The sequence below is a fragment of the Atta cephalotes genome (assembly GCF_000143395.1).
Source record: "Atta cephalotes unplaced genomic scaffold scaffold00002, whole genome shotgun sequence".
NCBI classification, from domain to species: Eukaryota; Metazoa; Arthropoda; class Insecta; order Hymenoptera; family Formicidae; genus Atta; species Atta cephalotes.
Window position 1 is genome coordinate 5171572 of NW_012130066.1, and position 23983 is coordinate 5195554.

Below are 23983 nucleotides of genomic sequence, written 5' to 3' on the forward strand. Positions count from 1 at the left end.
GAGAGAGAGAGAGAAAGCGAAAGAGAGAGCGAGAGTTATGTACGAATGATTAAAGGTGGCTATTCAATGTTCAGTTTTAATTTTTTGATATTGTTCTACTGTAGATACGTCGTTCGATTTTCAGTTTTCAAAAGAAATATTCAAAAATGTCAAAAATCCTGCAATAGCAATATAGAATAAATAAGATTATAACTATAAGAGATCCTCAAATAAGAGATTAGACACTATTTTGTTTAGACAACTTCTGATTGATCCATCATATTTTTCAAGACATTTAAGATAGAAACGGATGCATAAGATGGAATGAGATACATGGATATCTCATTCTATCTTAAGCAAATTTTGAAAAAAATATAGCGGATCAAATGATATTCAATCTCTTACTTGAGAATCTCTGGAATGAACTACTAGAAATATGAAATATGAAATACTGAAGATATGGGATTTTCATATACTGTGAGAAACAATAGAGCAAATCTAAATAATCGTTTAAAAAATTAAAATAAAAATTATTACATGAAAATTTTTTTCTACACTTATCATAATAAAAATTGTTACAACAAATTTATCAATAAAAGACAGAATTTTATGGCGGTACAAAATAATTAGCTGCAACTAACGAACAAGAATACAGTTTAAGTGACAAGCAATTCTGAATAGACGTTGCTCTTAATCCTGGATTTAATTCCATGTGAAAACGGCACAACCGGCTGGGCTTACCGCTAGCGCGATAATCCGATAATTCCCGTTTCCGATTCTGGCGATCAGGTTAACATAGAATTCATTAGAATAGCAACGTGCCTCCGTAGAATAGTTGTCTAAAGATAGGGGGAGATCTATTGTACACGGGCATCATAGTCGTTTTCGTCTCATTCCCTTCGCTTAATGGATTTAACCGCGGCCATGCGCACATAGTGTCTTTTCCAGCTTAGATTTCATTAATAAACGAAAGATAGGGAACAAACGAAATGGCTTCTTAGCGTTAATATCTGAAGAAACATGCCAAAAGATGGTAGATGAGATACGAGACACTTGCGTGCCAGCAATGAAGGGAAATCATAGTTATTATCATTGATGCAAGTTCTACATACTAAATGTCTCACCACAAGCTTATTTTCATGTAACTCTTTTTCCTGTAATTCTAACAATTTTGTAATTTGAGTTGTTCCATTCCAAGTTAGAAAAAATAGAATAAATTGCTTTCATAAATTAGGGAAAGTGCAGTTTCAAGAAAATAAATATATAAATATTATTATTTTCCTTTTCCTGTTCTATTCTGCTAAAATCGTTATCAAATCCATGTAACATTAGCTTTTTAGATCGCATGTAAGAAATATCTCTTGGATAAGTCTCTTATGCAATTTGTTACGTAATAAGATAATGTGGTACTAAAAAAAGTTAATTGACGGCCTTATTTAGCGAGTACTATGTTTAATCGTCAACTTTCGAACAACCTTCATCTGATCTTCGCATGTTTATTCTTAGAATTACGAAGATTGCTGAAGACTTTTCTTTATATTGAAATCGCAAATCACTGAATGTATTCGCTTTATTTCATTATACTTATTAATTATTTTTACATATACATGTAGTTAATTCTTTAGAAGTGTGTATATTATATAGTCTTATTTAAATTTGCAGAAATCAAAACTAACAATAATAACAATATTATTTTAAATAACAATAAACCTAATTAATTTGCAATTTGAAATTCTACTATCAACTATATGGAGACTTTTACTCTTATAAACATTTATTTTAGGCTTAATTGTGAATAAGTACTGAAACCCGAATAATTTTCAAATCTAAAGTTGTTTAATATTATATAATTATATTATAATTTATAATAAATATAAATTAGTGACAAAAAGTAAAAAAATAGAAGCAAGGCTAACTTTTCGATAAGTTATCTTTGCAATGCGCAATGCTATTGCAATAACTGTGACGATCGATTTTAATGATATCCACGAATCCTTTCCACGAATTCGAATGATTTCCACGCGGTATCGTAACGCGAGATACCGCTTTCTTCTCCGACGTCTGGCGTCTCGCGGCGAGAGTTGCATAACGAATTTATAGGTAATGAAAGGGCCCGTAACGAGGGAACAAACGACTCCTTGTCTCCGGAGACAAGTCGCACGGATACGAAACAACCGTTATAGCGATTTAGGTGTCGAAAGTCGAACGTCGTTTCCAACGTCGACCGGAGACAGCAGCCGGAGACGACGGCAATTTGTATCCCCGGCGGCGGTCGTCGCAACAAGAATCGTAATAATCCTTGAACTACGTCGCTATACCGTGGTGCCTCTAATCACTGTTTATGACATTTCTAATGACAACGCCGCGTGACCAATAAACCGTGTTATGACCTCCCGTGACACACGTCCGCGGAATTGTAATCTACATCGCCGATTGAACTGGCTCGCGCACGTTCACAGTTGATTAAGCTATTCATCGTGCAATCTAAGTTAAATGGTGCTAAATGATAAAATCTGATTGATAACAGAAAAATTAGTCGTTCAAATATTAAGACAGTTCTTCAAGGTTTTTACAATATATTACTGTTTTTTATGATGTTTCTTTATGAATTACATGGAAAATTATTCTTTTTCATAACTCTCGTAAACAAGCTGTTTTTATTCCATCTAGCTCAATTTATATGAATGACAATAATATTCTGTTATTTCAATAACTATTAAAAATTTTAATCTCATTCTTAAAAAAACCGATTAATATATTATTGCCACGTCGAGTTCACTTCGGTAATAAATAGTTAAATAAGATACAAGATGCTGCCGGCATCGGTCTGTACGAAATATTGGCGAGTCCAATTTATATCAGAATTTATGTCACTAATCACGAAGCTATGTATCCATAGCAATAAAATTTTTATTGGGCGATTGTATTTTGATTACGCGCCATGAATCTAAGCAGTGGATTCAAGAGCTCGCTCAAGAACGATCGAACAACAATTCACGTCAATGTGCGAACCGTCGACGATTGAGAATTATGTGAATCGTGTTCCCCATTAATTTTCGTGGACTGTCTCGTGAAACAGATGGTAATTTATGCCGAGAATGGAAATTTAAACGAGACGTTGTCTCATACACCACACGCGATACAATTAGCTCTTGACGAGAGAGTTGCGAAAGAAGATAAGGATCAACTTTGTCCCATGATTACTCAGTTCTAGAAAACAGTGAGACGTCAGTCTCGTTTAATTATTGCCTCGACTTTAGTAAGCTTAAGATAATTAGAATCTATTTATTGCATGAATAATGATTTTGTTATAAAATGAACAAATCGTATTTAATTGATATTTATAAAAGCGATTAATGTACCTTATTCTCATCAAAATAATTACATATAATAAAAAAAAACTATGCCACATATTTAAATTAAATTGTTATAAATAGGAAGGAACATACAGTCAAATACGCAAGATATTTTTTTTGTACAAAATACATACATTACATATTTAAAATTAAAATGTAATAATACATTTTTAATTTTAAATATATGACTTTGGCAAAAAATATTTTGCGTATATGACTGTATGCTCCTTTTTATTTATGTTTCATGTTATTGAGCCACCTCTATTATTAAATTTTAAATTGTTATTTCAATAAACTTTATTTTTTCCCTGAAAATGTTTTTTCGAAAATACTTTTAATTCACTAATGTATTTATTTTTTAATTATCAATATGTCTCGTATGTTAAATAATGAGATTCATTTTGCACACATAGCTAATTTTAGTCCTTCGTGTGCGACATAAGTTTTTCATTGTCCTGTATTATCAACACGATACAATTTACGAGAAGGATTCATAACTGCAGTTGATTACGCACGATTGTCGTAAATCAGTCCGGTTATTATTTTATGATGAGCACAATTTTGTTGCGATTATTGGTAGTAAATTTCGCTGGCGACGCACGACTCTCTTGAGAGACGGAATGTTCATATAATTATGATAACTTGTACCATGATCTATGTTTCCCTTTTATCTTCACAAGTTATTTGCATTTTAATTTACAAAAGAAAACACACAGGTATCATTCTTATAGTATTCAAGTAACACCTGTTAAATTGAAACAATAAATCAATTTTATTTATCACTTTCCTTTTGTTCTATAATTTTCGAGTCATTAACTGATGTATTAATAATATAACTAGCAATAACAATCGCCCCTAATTTTTGATAAGTCTTCAATATAAATTAAAGAGAAATTAATCTTCATTTATACGTATTAAACAAAGGAGTATTCGAAGAAATAATTGTTATTCATTCCTGTATCTATGCAAATTATTCGGTATAACTAAATGTGTGGTCGCTTGAATATTTATTAGCTTTTCTCTTCAGCTTAAAAAATATTTTCTTCATCAAAGGAGGCTTATAAGCTTTCTCTAAAGTATGCTTTGATGGCGATCCAGTCGAGGTACGCTTGATTGATTTTATAAATCCTTTGGAATGACCAATGAAGATTCTCTTCGTTCTACCATACATGTAGCAATCGCGAAGGGCTCTTTAATATCTTGCACACTCATGCCTTACGTAAGATTAGGGCGCATAAAATTAGGATAAGATTGGAATGCATTCATCTCCGCAGTCCCCTTTTATCATTTACGATACATATATAATACACCATATATAGTATATCCCACTTTAATCAAATTAATTTTAAATGAGATTTTTTAAATATTTTAAATTTAGCTTTTCTAAAAAATTTCAGGATATATCTTTTGCAACTTTTCCATTTCTAATATTCTTATAATCAATTAAAATTTTCATAATTTAATTCACATCTGAGAAAAGAATAAAATTTCATTATCTATTTATATCTCTGAATTCAATTTGTGAAATATTTTTTGTTTTTAGTTATTTATAATTAGAAATCTATTGATATCTCTACAGTTTTGTTACAGAAAAAATTTTAATTAATTAAGAAATTGAAATAAAAAAATCTTATCTATAAAAATAGGACCACTGTGTGGCATTAAAATATTTGAGATATCTGATATTATTAGTTATATATTTAATGAGAGATATTTCTTGGTTGAATGTTTTTGGACATTTTATTATCTAATAAATGATAATGATATTATCTAATGATAAATTTTCTATTGAAGTCAAATTAAAATTCAAATATTTCTAAACATAATTTCGATAATATAGTTTAATCTTAAATTATTTAAAAATTAAATGTAAATTCGAGAAATTAGTTCTTTAATTTCTATATTTTCTATAATTAATCTCAAAAATTTTGGTTTATTTTCAATTTGCTGATAATCGCGAGAACTTCCACCACATTAGTATACTTCTCGTGTCTTGCTCGTGGGAATGAAGCGCTTTTATCTTGCATAAGATCTTCCATTTATCGAGATGCAGTCAATGGCCAAGGTCCTTTTATAGGCGCCATGTAAAGTCCGCGCTTTATCTTAATTTCAGGTAGCGGATCGTCACGCCTGTTTGGCTATCTCCATCATTTTCCGGGTCGCCTATCTATGCTGTTTCTTAATAGAATCAACGTATCTCAAAGGTGCGGTACAGCATAACGAGATATGCAGACGACAGTAAATTCGAACACTATACACTAATACCAGCGGGTTGACGCAAGTGGATTTGGTGCGACCAACTTGATTAAAGCTCTCTTTCATTCGATTTTCAGTTATGCTTTGACATAAAATTTTCTCCAATAATTAATTAATCATACCATTTATATCACATCGCTAAATTATCACGCTTTTTCCAATTATCATGGGAAGAATGATTTTACTAAAATATGTAAAAATTTAACTAGATTTAGATTTGAAAATAATATTGTTGAACCATCAAAATAATTACATAGGAAACTCGAGCATGATGAGCAAAGCTGAAAAAAGTTTTAATATTCTAGCAATCAACTAGTGTCCCACATAATTATTTTAATAGTCCATCAAAATTATTTTTCAGAGTTATATACTAAATTTTTAGATACTTCAGCAAAATTATACTTTCCGTGCAGAAGCTAAAAGAGAATAGTATACATATTCGATGTTCAAGATAATAAAATCAATTCTGAATGATTTCTATACAACAAAAATAATATACATATAAATAAAAAAAAGCAATATATATATTATCCTTATTAATTTTCGATTTTCTCAAAAATTTATTTTGATAAGATTACGTTTGTTTTCTATTAACTAAATAGCTCATTTTCTGTGTTACAGCGTGTGACTGCCATCCGATCGGAGCTTCTGGAAAGACCTGTAACCAGAGCAGCGGCCAGTGTCCCTGTAAAGACGGCGTAACCGGTATTACTTGCAACAGATGCGCCAGGGGCTACCAACAGAGCAGATCGCATATTGCGCCTTGCATCAGTAAGTACACGCCCACGCGTGCGTTCACTGTGCTTGATACCCGGTTTCATTGCCGCGTTTATCTTTTATTTCGATTTCGTTTCCGTCGACGCTCGTCACCCCCCTCGAGCCAAGCTCGTTTTGTGCGAGCTACGCCAAGCATGTCGCGATACAACGAGGAAGATAGTATTCCGACTACAGAGAATAAGAGAAATTGTGTACCTTTTCATAAGATGATGTTATGATACATTTGAATAAATTTAAGAAACTAGTCAGTCAAAAAAATGAAAGAGAAAGCGGATTTCTTACAATTACATTTCTTGAGAATATTTGAACTCTTTCGCAGTTTTTTCAAAAATAATGCTTTAAAGTAGATTCAGAATGCTAAAATTATAGAGAATTTAATATGAATTAAAATATGAATTTATAAATTCAAAATAAAAGAAAAAAATATCGCAAAACTTCTTTCTGTCAATGCGATTTATCGTTATCGATATATTCGCGTGCACATTACGATACAAAGATGCGCAATGTTGTATGACCAGAAAGAGAATGCAAAAAGTTTCTCACCAAGATGATTTCACGTTCGATCTTTTAGTCTGCTACCAGGGTGGCGAGAAGGTCGAGCAAAAAAAACACTAGAGCTGCTCGACCACACCCGTACTGCTCTCGAGAATGATCGATCGATCGATCGGGAGGAACACGCGACGATCTCGACACTGGATCTCCTCGCGCTTGTCCAATTAGGCGAAATTTGCAAAAACGTGTGTGCGACCATCGGATCGAGACCTATCCTCTGCTTCCACCGTTCACGGATGGCTTTTAGTTTCAAATCGAGTTTCAATCAAGAACGAGTGTTCGTGTCACGAAAGATTACATCGTTACCCGCCTCCGAGTATCACGAAGACACAATGCTTGTATTTTACCGTGCAAAAAGGGTTACAGACAGCGTAATAAATATAGGACGAGCGAAAATGTCGTACGGTTGTTTGTGCTTCGAGCAATGCACTCAGATTTCATGCACATTACTTCAGATCACAAATATAAAATAATGAACATTTATATTTTTAAATATATTAAAAAAGCCGCCGAAGAAGATAACGTCTTTAAGATTTTAATGATTATTAATGATATTCCTATTTCCGAGAAGATCAGAAAATATTTTTCACAATCTCTTTATAAGAGAGAAACAATTATTATTATAATAATTCGAGCGAGAAGTTCTTAGCATGATTATCTGCAGGATTAACTCAGCCTTCCATCCAGACTCGATCCTCTCATTTATCTCGTATTCTTGCAGAGATACCCAGAGTCGTACAGACGCAAGGTACGGCTGGTGAAGAGAGCGGCGAGCATGAGGACGACGACGACGAGCGTGGATACGACGGACGAGCTGGTAAGTAAGTGCAAAGTAAATTCGAAGGTGCGTATATACACTGAGTAAATGAACAGTGAACGCAAATTTTCAGACATTTATATATATTCATTTGTTCACGCTATTTTGCTCGAATTAACGCTGTGCCTTTGACTACATTTGGATTTTGGCGTATTGATATAGTTAAATAGTTATAATATTTGAAAAGTAATGGTAATCGACAGTTGTATTCCATTCACGAAGTCAAATATAATTATACTCGTACTCTCTAAAAGTGAATCAGTGTATTATTACTGACTTCAGTGCCACACTTATAACTGTAGATTCAATCTGCAGAAAACCACAACCTCTAAAAGTAAATCCTCTAAAAGTAAATCAGTATATTATTACTGAAAAAAACAGTAAATATTCGCTAATTATTACATCAGTTATCACCATTACTTTTTAAATATTATAACTATTTAACTATATCAATACGCCAAAATCCAAATGTAGCCAAAGGTCTGAAAATTTGCGTTCACTGTTCATTTATAATTCTATTTAATTATAATTCAAGAAAAATTATACGGTTTATCTGATTATCTCCATGTCTTGGAATATTATTAAATGTCAATTATTATATCAAGTTGCTTCTCACTTTGATAAAGTGGACTGCAATGTTCATGAAACATTAATATTTAACGATACATCAAGATGTGCAAGATAATCCGTAAACCATGTAAAGAAATTTCTTCTTTAAAGAAAACCCGTATAAAGAATCAATTATAATTATTAATTAATTAAAATTACTAATGAATTAATTATATCCCACAACGTAAAAGCCATATAATAAAAAATATTTTTTAGATAAAAAATTGCAAATGTTTCTATTAAATATTGTAACTGTTAACTTAGAAAAACATACATATATTAAAACTTCTAACGTCTATTATGCACATATCTTATTTTAACTACAATATCTATTTTTGGTTCGTTATATGTTTGTTCAGTATATACGCACTTCCATGCGACTATGTATAATTTGCTTGTTTGCGTTTAACTATCCTGGTCGAACTACTTGACATTCCGAGTGTTACGGTACGACGCGTCGAACACTCTAGTGACACACTAGACGACGTAAAAATTACTAGTGAATGATGAAACGTAAGAAGATAAAATAGATGAGTGGGAAAGACAGAAGAAACAGAAGGGAGAATAACATCTCGAGTCTTAAGAGGAAAGCGATGTTAACGTAGGTCAATATTCTAATGTCACGTATTCAGCACTAATGTCCCTGTCCGATTCTGAGTTACATTTGTCTTGTACGATGATTTAATATAAACGTGAGATGAAAATCAAGCATTTAGCGCTGGTAAACATAAAATAAATACGAGCATAATACTCTCCCAATTTTGTGTGTCATGAATCCATTGTGATATTGAAATGATACTGAAAAAACGTTATTTCGTGCGAAATTAAAAGTAAAAGAAAGCATGTATTAAGATATTTTAATATCAAGATATTTTAAAATCAATTCGCGTAAATTTTTCAAAATAAATACAAAAGAAAAATTTACTTTGCACTTCAATTTGAAATTATTATAAATAATTAATGAATCATGAATTTGTTATACTTTAAAATCTGCGTTGCTAATGATACTCTTTAAATATAATCCACGTTCTTTTTACATTAATATTTTATATTTATATCATTTGCATGGTTTTAGAATTAATATTACTTGAAAACATGACAGAACTGAGCAAATACATATTATACAAAATTCTACGATATTTTATTCTGTATTATCAAAAATATCTGCAAAATAGATAAGTAAAAAAATATTATTGATAAGGAAATGAATCTCTTTCTACTAAATTTCAAGATTAACTTTTCGAAAAGCATTAATATCGAAACTATGATATGTTAAAGAAAAAGAACTTCGTAACTTTATACAGTAATAAAAATCATTACTTCTTAAGAAATCATCATTAAAAAAGAAGTTAAAATTTATCCGTGAAATTCAAATTTATAATGAGAAACTGCTGAACTTTTGACACGTATTGCATACGTAACTAAATAAACTTTGGTACGATTCTGAGTACGATCACATTATTATTTCCGTAAATTTAACGAAGATTAATCAGGATGGAAGGAAGTCGATCTGGATACGAGCTTCGTCGCCACGTGGTAGAACGGAATGCAGGCGCTATATTAATTTAAGCAGACAGAGCAGATAGAGCTGGTGAGCGAGCGAGAAGGAGAAAGAGGGTCGGAACGTCTAGCCGCTCGGTCGCAGCCTCTCAGCCACCCCTAATGGCTTAATTAAAACTACCCTCGCTTGCGGCTCGCCCGTTTACTCCGGCATTTTCACTCGCGTAGACGATGCGCGATTTTCACAGCGAGCTCTTAACCGTGTTCGAGCAAGTGAGCGAATCCTTTATTCCAGACCTCGATGCATCTCGATAAATTTAGGTTTTAAATGCCGATATTTTCTCAACTGAGATATTATAAAAGATACATATTATAAAAGAAGTAAAAGATAAAATCTGACAGAATTCAATTCTAATTAAATTTGATATATACGCATTTCATTCAAGTTTCAAATTAATATGTACATATTCGCAATACAAATTTGTAATTTTTTTAAATAAAAAAATATTTTAATTTGTATGTGCTTAAAAATATTATGCTTCAGATACCTTATAGATATTTTTTTATACAATTAAAAATAGAACTTGACAAAATAAAAAATTTATTACAAGCACTAAATTCTATTTAAATATTATGAAGAGTCTACGTTGATTGGAATAAATGTTTAAAAAATACTAAGACGCGGTATATAAATCAATACTGCGGTACATTAGAAGAATTAAACATTAGAAGCCGTCGATATACACTAACATAGTTATTGTCCTAGAACTTTAACAAGAAAGCTTTATGTCCTAATTTAGTATCGTCCCCACGTCTTAAGGATTACAGAAAATAGCTTCTGATTTTGTAGAAAAATAGTTCTCTCCTACGTTTAAAACTGTTTTAATCTATATGCAAATGATTTCTTATGTCACTGATTATTCTACAATAAAAATATAGAATAATTTATAGTACTATTTAATATAATTTCAAAATATTAAAAATTATTTAATATAATATACAATTAACTTTTGTAATTCAATTATTTTAGATTATTTTCTAATTAGCTAAAAATATATTTATTTATAATTTTATAAATATCACTTATATAAATTCTATTTATATTTCTCTTATATATATATTTATTTTTGTATTTTATAATTAGATTAAATTTGTCGTTCATCAAAATATTTCAGCTCTGCATCCATTTTAGTGTCATGTTTATATTGATATCGCGTATATCGCAACAGAAATCAGGATAAACAGACTTTCACTCGGCAGTTACAATAATCAGATAAGATGTTGATTTGAAACTTGTAAAACTGTGCTGACAATACGTCTCGCGTTCACGATGGATCGAGCGATTTTTCCAAGTTGAAAATTGACGGCATGAAAAGCGAGAGGCTCTCGTAGTTGTCGTCCCTCTCGAGTTCTCTCGTTGCAGCGAATGCACGCGTTTCTACCCACGCGTGTTCCATATGCAGAGCGCAGATTACGTCTCGACGCTCCCTGCATTTCGAACGCGAATGAAATATCGATGCGCGAAGAGGAATATTGTGATCGAGTTTGCACTTGGGGCCAAATACAACCCACGGGTGATATGATACTAATTATCAGATATTGCGATCGTTAAAGAAATTATTCTTATTTGACTAATTTTGTTTTGCAAGCATTGAACTGAAGATAAAACTATTTAATACAATTAAGAGATTATAATACGACAATTTATTTTTTCATTACAAAGAAATTTTTTTTGAGAGTATTTCTATATATATATATATATATATATATAACTTATCCTATTTCTAAGTTTAAAGGTTACATACAGTGACTGCCAAAAGTTCTCAGCTAATGAATAATTTTATTATATTTCTCAGATAAAAAATCTTTACAAAAATGTATTCAAGTATTTTAATATATGTACCAGTATTTAAAATATTGTGTTATTAACCTAGATTTATGTTGAATAAGATATTTAAAACATCTTTTAGATATTTTATGTCTAAAAAATGTCTAAAAGATGTCTAAACGATGTCTTTTAAATACCTTAGCAACATGTTATCTGGGTAAGTTAATAAAAATTTTATTAACTTAATATAAATTGAGAAACAGATTAACAAAAATTATCATAAAATTACATGTGTTAGCGGAAACTATCACCGTATAGATAAGACATTAAAAAAGATATTCATAATTCGCAAAAATTTCTTTTTCTACATTTTATTTTGCGAACTAATACTTCGATGTGCTTACTTTCCCAATTCTAAAATACTTAAAATTCTTGTGAACTAACGTTTATATTGGGACGGAATGATTCAATTTTGTTCCCGTTTGATTTTTGCTATCGCGTGTTTCTTTATGAGACGCGTAGAAATTTTGCCGCCTACATGGTGCACATAATTTCGCTTGTAGATTACGCAGCGACGTTACCTACTCCACTCGTACAGAAGTGAAATATCGACGCAAGTAGTATCGTAATCGAATTTACACCTGGTGAGTGTCGCGCCGAGTGGCACTGTCGCTGTAAATTCTTGTGGGGAAACTGCCGCAGGAACGACTTGCGTAAATTATCTACCGTAATAGGCCTCCTGGAAATAGTCTTCTTGCAGTCGCTCCTCTTTCCCCACGAAATCACGATCGCGGCCTCAGTATCTCGATAATGTCGCGATAAGTCGTTGCAAGTTAACGTTCTTATACAGCAGATATCTCAGACATAGATAACGTAAGAATAGATAACTAAGAAAATAATAGTCATTTTAATGAAGAAATTTTGATATTTACATATGATATTTATATGTAGATATTGGATATCACGGATTAACACTCACGTGCCTTAAATTTCTTAACTCACATTTTTCAATTTATTAATATATTTGTTGTTAATAAATATTATATTATAAATATAATATTATGTTTCCAATTTATTACAACAATTGAAGTAAAGTTTACATTTTGATAAAAATATAATTTTTTATTCAATTGTTAAAATATTTTATGTTAAAATATTTTATGTAAAAAGTAAAAAGAAGATAACAGAGAATAATTTTGGATCGAGTTTTCGTTAAAGAAAACTGGAACTTTTCACATTTTTTCTGACAGCTAAAAGAATCCGTGAGTCTAGGATATCTTGTAACAAGCTAATTTTAGATTAAATTGCGTTGGTTAACATAATGTTAAAAAATATTGAACCGGTATTAATCGACTTACTTACATTTATATCCATTTGTATCTCAAAGAAACAAACGATCAAGATTAAATCGATTCTTGATTTTCGCGTCAAAATTTCATTTAAAACGAAGTCTACTGATCATGCTCGCTCTCGTCGCGTGCAAGTTTTTAGACTTCATTACTAGTTTCATTCTCGTGTACTTCTTCTCTCGTTATTTTGCCCGATGGCAAAGCGAGATTGACTTATCTTTTTATTTTTCAATTCCTGCTACTTTAACTTCGTAATTTAATGCACTTCTATATAACTATCTTATATTATTTGTATAAGCAGGTATATGCCATTACGATATATTTTATATTATATTATCGTAGCAAAGCGGAAAGAGAGTATATAAAGAGAGTTATAAGAGCATGTTAGAAAGTATCAAAATTTATGCCAAATTTATGAAACTCTTGCTTGATATAGCATGCCGAAAATAGCATTATAATGATTGTAAATGTATCGTAATATACATATATGGTAATATGTTTATGGATGTACATTTAAATTTAGGGATTTAAAATATCGTATAAACTTATAAACATCATATGGACGTTATTTAATCGTTATAAATCATTATTTTGATTGCAAATAATTTAATTATAGATATTTCAAATGCAATCGGCGCGAATACTATATTCATATTATCGAGCTGAATTTATTATTGCAATGTTGACAATTGCAATTCATTACTTTTATATTTTTATTATTGAGGAATAAAACAAAATAATTATTTTTAGTAAAAACACGCATAGAATTAATTTTCTGAAATAAATGTCATGTTCTAGAACATGTAACTTTTCATTAGAACACTATTTGAATATTCATCTATCTTCTATTCATCGTAATCGACTTCTTCCTTTAATACCGAAGAAAATCAACTCAAGAAGGAGAAGAGTTACATTTGAATCGATGCAAATAGAAAAATAATCATGTATGTAATTGATAAGAAATTTTCATGGGCTTTTTACAATAAATCATTATCTAAGCTTTAAGTCTTAAGCTGTGAGAAATTGAGAAGCTAATCACAGTCGAATGTAAGAAGAATAATCGACTACGATTGATCAATTTCTTACGGTTTAAAGCTTAGTTAATAGCTTATTGTAAAAAATCTATTAATAAATAACATTTTTGCCAATGAAAATCGGCAGCGAACGGATTATATATGTACTTCAGGCTTAACGTTTATACATTATTATAACATAAGGTAAGTATCGCCGAGAAGATCCACTTGACACGATCCACCCACGCGGGTTGCAAATCGCGCGGTTCGCCGCGAACCGGCGTGATCGTCGTCAGATACGCGACCGGCTCGTTACTGGGCTCCGATCCCTCTCGCGGGCCTTCCGCTGCCGCGGGGATGGACCCGCGCGATCTCACGTGTCCGCCCCCGCCGTTATTCATAAGCAGCGCGGTAATTACGACGAACTGGTAGCCCTCGGCTACCTTACCCCTGTCGAAGGCGGCCTACTCCCCTCAGTTCGCGTATCATCGCGCGGTAACATAAGCGCGCATATCCGGCGTGTACATTCCGCGTCACGGATCGCATCTATATGTTAATGCCCCGCCACACAACCAAACGCACGTCGTAATTCTCGCGTAGTGCAGCGCAATGCACCGCATCGCACCCACGCGTGTGTTCATCGCGTGCCTCGGGAGTCTCGCGAGTCGCGAGAACGAAGAAAAATACGCGAGTCGATTCGGTTTTGACGTACAATACCGATGGTCGAGACGATTGATCGTTCCGCGGTCTCTGACAGAATTAATTAAAGATAAAAAATCAATTTAGACACTCGTATTTATAATTATAATTTGCGTTCATAATTATACGAATTATGTATCAAATATCGAGAGAGATATTCGAAATAAAGTATCATCCTGAAACATAGACTGTCCATATTTTGATTAGAGAGAATTTGAAAGTATATTAACAATAAGCCGATTGTGAGAAATGGAAAGATTATTCCCGATATGTATTAAATTAAAATATACGACTGTAGAACACGCTGCAATATTAAGCTGGAATCGTATGACGCATGATTTTTTGAATGATAAGCATGCATACTGCATGCCGATTTTGATGCCTGAACGTATTCTAGAGGTGCAATCCGCTTAACGCTGCAAACGCTTTGAAGCATGCTTTGTTGGTCAACTCGTAAATTTTTTTTCTTTTGATTGGTCACTGAAATATTTACAGCGTTAAATAAATCGTAGAACATGTTCATGCATGTTCATGCATCATAGCAGCATACCTGCTTATTATTTAAGAGATTGTATCATGTGATTTCAACTTTAGATAACACGCAATGAGATATAAATTGTGTTTATAAATCGTTATTAATAAATCTTTATTTCAAGCACAATTTTTATAAAGATTTTTATTAATAAAAAATTTACCTTATGATTATTTCGCGCCTATGTGTCCTAAGCCTCCTTATAGATTTTGTTTTTTTTTTTTTCGCACTCGTGCACAACACAATACTCTCAAAAACATGATTAATTATGATCGTTACATAGAATAATCGTACGGCACTCCTGACGCTAATCGCATGCAACGCGCACTTTACTATTATCCGTTGTGATGTAATCCGTCGAATTGCAATCACGAAAATGATGGGAAAAAATACAAGGCTCGATACTGACAAATCTCACGAATTTGTCCAATAAAATCTCAGTGGGAATTTTTAACAAATTGCAAATAATTGCGATGTACAAACGAATTTATATTAGGCAATTGACATATATCGAAATTGATTTAATTATAATTTATTAATTAATAAGATATCACAACGATATTCAACTCACAATCACAGTCGTTTCGTTTTTAAATGAAAAATTTAAAAATGATGATCATTTATAATCATCCGAAAATGTGCTCAATCGAAATTTTCAATCTGCATACGCAATATATTTCAAACGTAAATCCAATTAAATACTATTGTAATCATTCATTCTGTCGATTTGTCAATCATTCATTCTGTCTATTTAAATTGTATACCGTGCTCTTAATCAGAAAATAATGAGCAAATCAGCGAAAAATTTAAAGCGCGACGTGAGATACATTCGTAATAATAAAACATCGTTAGAGAAATAGAAATATATCTATACGCGATATATGGATTTATATACATATATTAGTAGGTAATTTAAAATTTTCATCTTATATTACTATGTAAAATGAATGATTCACAAACTCTCGTATTGATAAATAGTCAATACATTTATAATTATTAATCAAGGAAGTCAATTTATCGCGCATATTGATGATTCGCAGGAAGTAATTATGTTTCTTTGAATTTGCGATCATATACGATGGGTAATGCGACGATATACGGAGCATATACTCTTGCCAATCGACTCGAGTCTCAATCCAAGAATGATAACGCGCAACAGCCTTGTATATACATATATCTACGCCCCGCTGTTATCAAAATAAACATCGTAACCGCCCCTTGCTATCACGAAATATTTAACGTACACTACGAAATAACTACACCGAATATTCTGCTCTGTATTTTAAATCAATTCCGTTAAATAAGCTATTGTAATACATTCTATTCTCTTCGTTTCGTGAACTCATTATCATTGCCAACGATTTCCATTCGATTGAGAGAGTAGAATATTGTTACTTAAATCGTAATTTCTATAAATACATTTTCACAATCAATCAAAACTTGATTTCTTAAATAAACATTAAATGTAATCCTTCATCTGCAACCATATTTTTACTTTTTTTCGTCTATAATCTGGATCTTTTCGTTCAGTTCAAATTTTTTTACTGTTCTGAGCTTTCAAAAAATGTAGAAAAATTCAGAATTACTTTTTTTACATTCTGTTACATTATAGTTTTTTTATTATTTTAGGAGAGAGATTTCGTTCTCTCTTAATTCAGAAATAAAATTTCGCTTGTGCCAAAAAAGACTTAGAAAACGTCGAAAAAATTATATTTTAATATTTGTCAATTGTGTAACATAAATTCAACATTTTTATATTTCGTTTATGATTTGTCAAAATCTTTCACTGTTTGAGATTTCGAGAATCATGATTGTCGAGTGAATTATAAAGCTTTGTACTTTTATCGCATTATTCTTTCGTCACAATAAATCCGATTAAGTTTGAGAATGTTCTGCTATTCCAGTGATTAGTAAGTGATCGTAATTAACCGCGTCTTTACGAGAGTTTTGTTGTGCAACAAACTACAATAAATCTAAAAGAAAAGGAAAAAAGAAAAGGCCTAAAAAATATCAAACGGCGAAACAATCAATGGGATAAGTGAATTATTATTGATTTATCATTTCAATTGCAGAAACCGATGTATCTTTATTCAATCCAGTTTTAAACAAGCCGCGCAACTCGCGCGACTTGTCGATGCAAATCACGAACGCGGGCCAGGGATAAAAGAGTGATTATCTTGATAAATTATTCAGTCGAGATTACCATAAACACGCGCGGAAAGCTCTATTTCTACAGGGCGGACAGGTGCGAGATGTCTTTCTATACGTAACTCTTGCCTGATAAATTTGGTCTAATTATTTGGCTTATACGGTGACGTCGATTTGTTACGCAGCTCTAGTTTTAATTCGTCAATGTATATTCTTACGCAACTATAAATAACTGGTCAGTGCAATCACTCTGGCACGACAAGAAGGCGTTGTGATGCAAATTGCGAATCAATGATGAGATCGAAAGGACGATTATGCTAATAAATTATTCAACCAAATTATCATAAACGCGTTCATACATATTTCACCATTTACGAAACAGTCACCTGCAAATAACTTTTTAAGTGTAATCAATTAACAAACCTGTTGTTAATCATAGATATGTTATTCAAATCCGTTTGCTCTCTAAATCTGAATCAGTGGATAACCACTGACATCAGTGCCAAGTATGTCTGGTAATCAATAAATTAAATAACTTAACTAATATTATTTTAATATTATTATATATACCTAACTTAACTAATATTTATTATGTAATCTAACTAACTTGTTTTAGTGCTTAAACTCAATGAATATAGTATCGAAAAATTGAAATTAACATGCATATCAATATTTTAATTATATAATGCTCAAACATTCTTCCTTTTTTACTTGAATTTCACTGATTATCAGTGCCAACTAGGTAATTAGTGACTATCCACTGATTCAGATTTAAAGAGTGAATTTTTTGCTTGATATAATTCTATCATAATCGTAAAATAATAATAATAAATTATATCCATATAAGATCGATAAAATTAAATAAACGATTATCTTTCTGACAAATCGTCTTCTGGGAATCCATCGTAAACGTGAACACAAAGCATTTGCTAACTTACCTACCATCAATATCACATTTTAAGGCAATCTTTATACTATCACACCTACGTTGTAGCACTTTAATGTAAAAAAAAAAACATAAAATAAATTCTTTCATAACAGAAAAAGTTTACGATTTTGTATGATACATTGCAAAAAGAATTTTATACAAATTGATGCTAACCAACAATCCGGCATTATTATTTGTCATTATTTATTTGTAAAACGTAACACTTCGTCAAAGCAATTTCCCATTTTTTCGAATCACGAGAAAACAAGAAAAGTCGATCGTATACTTAAACAGTATATATCATCATCTGCCAAATCGAGGGTACTTTTCTTCGCCCCAACATTCATGATCTACCATCGAACACTCGACTAGTATTCACGGGAACAAAGAAAAATATACGGGCAAAGCGGAACCGAAAAATCTCGTTTCGCTGTCGACGAAGAGCCTTCTTGTCGTTGTGCGATTCCACCCTTAACGGAAGCTCTACGCTCTCAGGCATTCGCAATGCATTCGAGTGTTCCGAGAATTTTCTTTCTTTCTGCTTGTGCTGAGATTGTATAGGAAGTCACAGAGTCGGATCAAATCTCATATCTGGGAAATAGAGAATGGCAAGTCCAAAACGACCAAATGCGAAATATTTAACAATTCTATATTTAAATAACTATAATAAATAATACGAAATTGGATCAATGAAAATAAATCTAATTAAGAGAATCCTATATCCAGTCCAAGCAGGTCTTAGTGTTTAAATATTTCGATCATATTTTCATTGAAAATAAACTCTAGCAATTATAGAATGATGGCGATGTCTTGTAATGCGATTATTTAAATTCGTTAAAGCCATACAATCAGTTAGAATAAAAAATTGTTAAAGTATGGATGTATATTATTCTATAAATTTCAATTTGATTGAATTTGTCTACTTTTATTTTAAAAATTATCCACGCGCACGTATAAATACGAAATTGTAGGTTTCATCTTCAAAATTGATTTTCTTGAAATTACATTCTTTTGCTTCTCAGATACTCTTGGACTTTGAAGCAAGTGTCAGGAATAAGATTTCGTGACACGTTTCCTAATTTGATAATATCGGGTATTATACATTGGCGAATCCGAAGGAGAGGCTCTGGTCTGTTATTAAATTAACCTTCGTCAAGACCTGTTATTAAATTAAGCTTCCAGCGATCGCTTACGTGTACTGTAGTTAATAGCAGATAATTTTATGTTCAATGTAAGCTGAATGAAAGCAAGTGCTTTGTTTTCTTACTCAAAATGCACATTTTGCACATTGCAACATACTTATATATTATCATTTCGAAAAGTGTTAAATCATATTACTTAATGATATCATACGATGAATTGCGCTTATTCCTCAATTCAGTATATAATACACATTTTATGATGAATCCTTCGAGATAAATTGCTTCACCAGTTTCAGTAATAAAACCGACCCTGGTAGGAAATAAACGTCAGACCATTAAAGCGAATCCACGCGATGTATATCTGCGGCAAAATAATAATAACTCGAGGGCGAACCCTCCCTTGTGCAGAGGGAGCAAAATACTAGATAGAGTCGGGCATAAGGGACATAGGAGGCATAACTTCAAAAAGGGAAAGAAAAAGAAAAGAAGAGAAAGAGTCCTCGTCGTCGTCGTCGTCATCAAGTATGTGTTCATTTACGTATGTATACGCGCGTACATACATGTTTATGTGTTCTGTGACTTTTCCATGTGCAAATCGCTCGCGTACAGTACATTTTATCAACGACGTCGATAGACCGGAGAAAAAAAACGATTTAAATGCTGTAAAGGATTACGGACGGATGGATAATGACGGCGATTAAAGACCATCCGCGAAACCAGTTCGGTTTATTTCTGCGAGTTATCGTAGTAAAGTGAGGAAAGTACCGTCCTGTTAAGTCGCGCGTAGACAAAGTCATCTCGCGTTTACTTTGCTCGTGGTGTAAATTCCGTGGCCGTGTAATGACTGTCAAAGTACGCGCTTCGTCGATCACTGCGAAGTGATACGTCGAGTCGTAGCGCGACGTTGTTTTTATACATCTTAACATTCGTTTGCACATCCCGATCTACCAGTTGATACATACATAACCATGTTTATATCCTGTAACTTTATTTAAATGTAGAGTTAAATAGTGTCTTGTCTCATTATTCACAGAAGGTATGTGAATTCTCTTTGCAGTAATTTCGCTGAATCGTTTGCTAATGTTTCTCAACACGTTTGATTTACCGATTAACGTGATTTGTTGAGGCAAAAGGATCTCGAAGTCGTAGATTTATGCAACTCGTTAATTCAGATAACGAGTATTTCGATTAATTATAATCGCTCGGTGCTCTTTATAATCGTTGTATTTTAATATTTCCTGATGAAAGAATGAAAGTAATAATACACTGCCGTGACTTACATTATGGTCGCTTTTTTTAGGTCGGTTTGTCCTTTCATCGGATTAAAGAACTTATGTTCAACAAAAAGACGGTACAAAGATGATAAACGATATCAATGCAATAATTTTCGAGCAATATATTACGATAATCGCATGGTACGAATAAACTGCTGGTTTGCAAGACGCATTTAAATGCAGCTAGCAGAGTTATGCGAGTTACAACACACTCAAAAATTCACATAACAATCATTAATAACAAAGTAAGATTTACAAGAGTAATATGCGGGATTACAGTAAAATTTATCGAGTTATAACCTATTTAAGTGAAAGTGCAAAATATAAAAAGGCAATTTATTAAGAAATCGATGTAAAAAATGCTTAAAAAGATTCGAAAATATTATTTTGAAAAATGCGGCAATCAAATAAATTAAGTACTTTCTATTTATTATATACTACTTTTCTTTCTATATTTAAGCATTTTATTTAAGTTCAACATTCTGAATTTCTAATTTTAAAATATACATCGCAGAGAATATGGTACATGAGATTCAAACATCCAATTACAGGTTACGGAAATATTGTATTATCCAAACATGTTACGTACAATGCTTGTGCCTGAGTATACAACTCATATAATAATCTATTGTTGCAGTATTATTGCGTGAGATACATAAATATTTGTAATGTTTCATTTTGGTAGGTAATATCTTTCGAAAATACATACATGATAGTAACTATTAAATTATTCAGTATTTGAAAGCTCATTTATGTATATCTGTATTATACTCAGATATCTTACATTTATTTACTTTATATCTATATATTCTAAATATATATATATATATATAATTTGGAATATAATAAATATATATAAAGATCCAACTTTTAAATCAGAAATAATGAAGAAATTCATATTCGAAGTGCAATCCATTAATTTATGATAAAATAAAATCATTTTAGAAAATTTCTTAACGTTAATAATCTCCTAGTTTTAACGTTACTAATCTAAAAAGTTTAACGTAATATAACCAAAATTTGTATTAAAATATTTTTTATTACTTTTTCATGATTGTTTTAATATGGAACATTATATTATATAGACGTACACAAAAGAATTATATTATATATAATTATACAATATTTTTGTAGAAAATAACACACTTTCTGAGAATAATAATTTATTATTTCGAGAGTTATATTAATTTCCAAAATATATTTAGAGATAGAGTGCTGTCACAAGGCATCTTGGCGAGGATTTTAATGGCAAGGCGCGTCACATTTAAGTATACCTCGACGACTGTACCGCCGCGTAAACGTGTTGCGTGCGCGTATGCGCTCGGATAAACGCCCATCGAGGGTCTTTCCGTTTCGGAAAACATACCCTGAGCACTGTTTGCACACTACATCGGTTCGTTCTCTTTCCCGTTTTCTTCCTTTTCCTCCATAGACACACCTTAAAGCGGCAATGTGCTTTCCTCTCACACGTATCGCATGTATTTATAGACGTATTTGCAAATACTTGCGACGTAAATACGGCCTGCGTGTAATTTAGACGTTGCAATGAGATTCCTTTTGAGAGTTACAACACCAGCTTCGACAGCACAAGGTGCAGACTTTTCTTTGAAAGAATCGAATACTTTGAAAGATTCCGGTTATATCATGAAACTTCTCAAAGGACTCCATATTATACCAATTACATGGAAAATTGGATAAAATTACTTAATTTTACATATAATGTAGCTTATAATGTGGTGAATAAAATGTCACACACAAGGCTGAATAATAAATTGAGCTATAGTGTATCAAAGGTGCTTTATAAGCATAAACTTTAAATCTCTGATCATAATTCAAAACTTTAACTATAGCTCAAAAATTATTTATTATTGAATTATTTTATAATTCAATAATATGACATCTTTTATTCATTACAAGTTCTAATATGTACTGAAAAAAAAATCTGGTAATAATTACTAAATGTTGAATGAAAATTTTAATAAAATGATTACAATATATAAATATCTAGAGATAATATCTTTAAGAATTACCAAATATAATAATATAAACAACCGTCTGATAATAATTACTTAAATCTTTAGAAAAGTAAAGTTATTTTTTTTGATATATTAACTGAACATTTGATTAATTGTATATAAACTGAACATTTTTTAGTGTACGTAAAACCTAACTTATTTCACTATTTTTTGTATAATTAATGCGGCTTCCTTTTTTTGCAACACAAAAGTAAAATAAATTTAATGTAACAGACGTTTATTTAGACGAGTTGAAAACGGAACATAGGAAAAACACATTTTGAGAACATCGGGAAACAACTCTTCTAGCAATTTCGTCGTTGTCTTGTCGATCGCGATAGGATCCCCCCCTCCCTCCCCTTGTGTTTCTTACAATACGAACAATGCGATGCACCGGCGACCACGTATTGTTGGCTACGCAAAAGGAAATAACTTTCGCAGGAAATGACCTTTCCATTCGTTCGGATGACGTGCCGAGAACGAGCAGGCAATCGATCTGTTTTTCGCGGACTGTTAAAGCCGAACGAGGGTTTCGTCGTCGCGACGTCGACGATAAAAGCAATGCCGGCGCGGAGGAATGACCGATCGCACTTTCGATACTTCCGAACGAGGTGGAAGAAACCCCGCGAAATTTTATAGCGGATAGACTCCGACGGAATTACGTTAAGCTCGAGAAATTGCCCTCGGCAGGCTATAAAATATAGTATTAGATTAACGAACAGAAAAGATTTGAGAGAAATTGAACGAAGGAAAAACAAGAATATTTTTGATCAGAAACTTTTGATTAGAAATTTGTTTGATAAATATTTTTTTTATTTTATTAGCTACAACATTTTGCATGTAATGTGAAATAGTTTTCAATGTACAATATACGGATCTTTAGAATTACAATAGTTTATTATTAATCATTTTGGAAAACATATGCGTAAACATATTGTACATAAAAAAATTTTGAGCACTGATTTTTGATACACTGACAGAAAAATTTTTAATATTTGTAAATATAATTATACGTTATTGTAATTATGATTATTACTATTACAATTTTAACAGTAATAACTATAGTATAGTAGTATGTATAGTTCTATCAATAAATATTATTAGGTGTAGTAAAAAGAAATCCATATTTTCTTACTTCTATTACTATGCAAAATAAATAAGTAGTTCTTTTTACTTACTTACCTAACTATAAATTAGGTCGATCGAAAA

The 23983-nt window shown here is 31.8% G+C and overlaps 1 protein-coding gene across 1 annotated transcript in view; it reads left to right on the top strand.

Annotated features, from left to right (window-relative positions):
• The window catches only part of LOC105620785 (netrin-1-like), a 206605-nt gene that overhangs the window by 153059 nt on the left and 29563 nt on the right, over window positions 1-23983 (top strand). The window contains exons 3-4 of the mRNA XM_012202276.1: window positions 6213-6362; window positions 7642-7737. Of these exons, the coding sequence (XP_012057666.1) occupies window positions 6213-6362; window positions 7642-7737 (246 nt within the window). The remainder of the gene's footprint in view (window positions 1-6212; window positions 6363-7641; window positions 7738-23983) is intronic.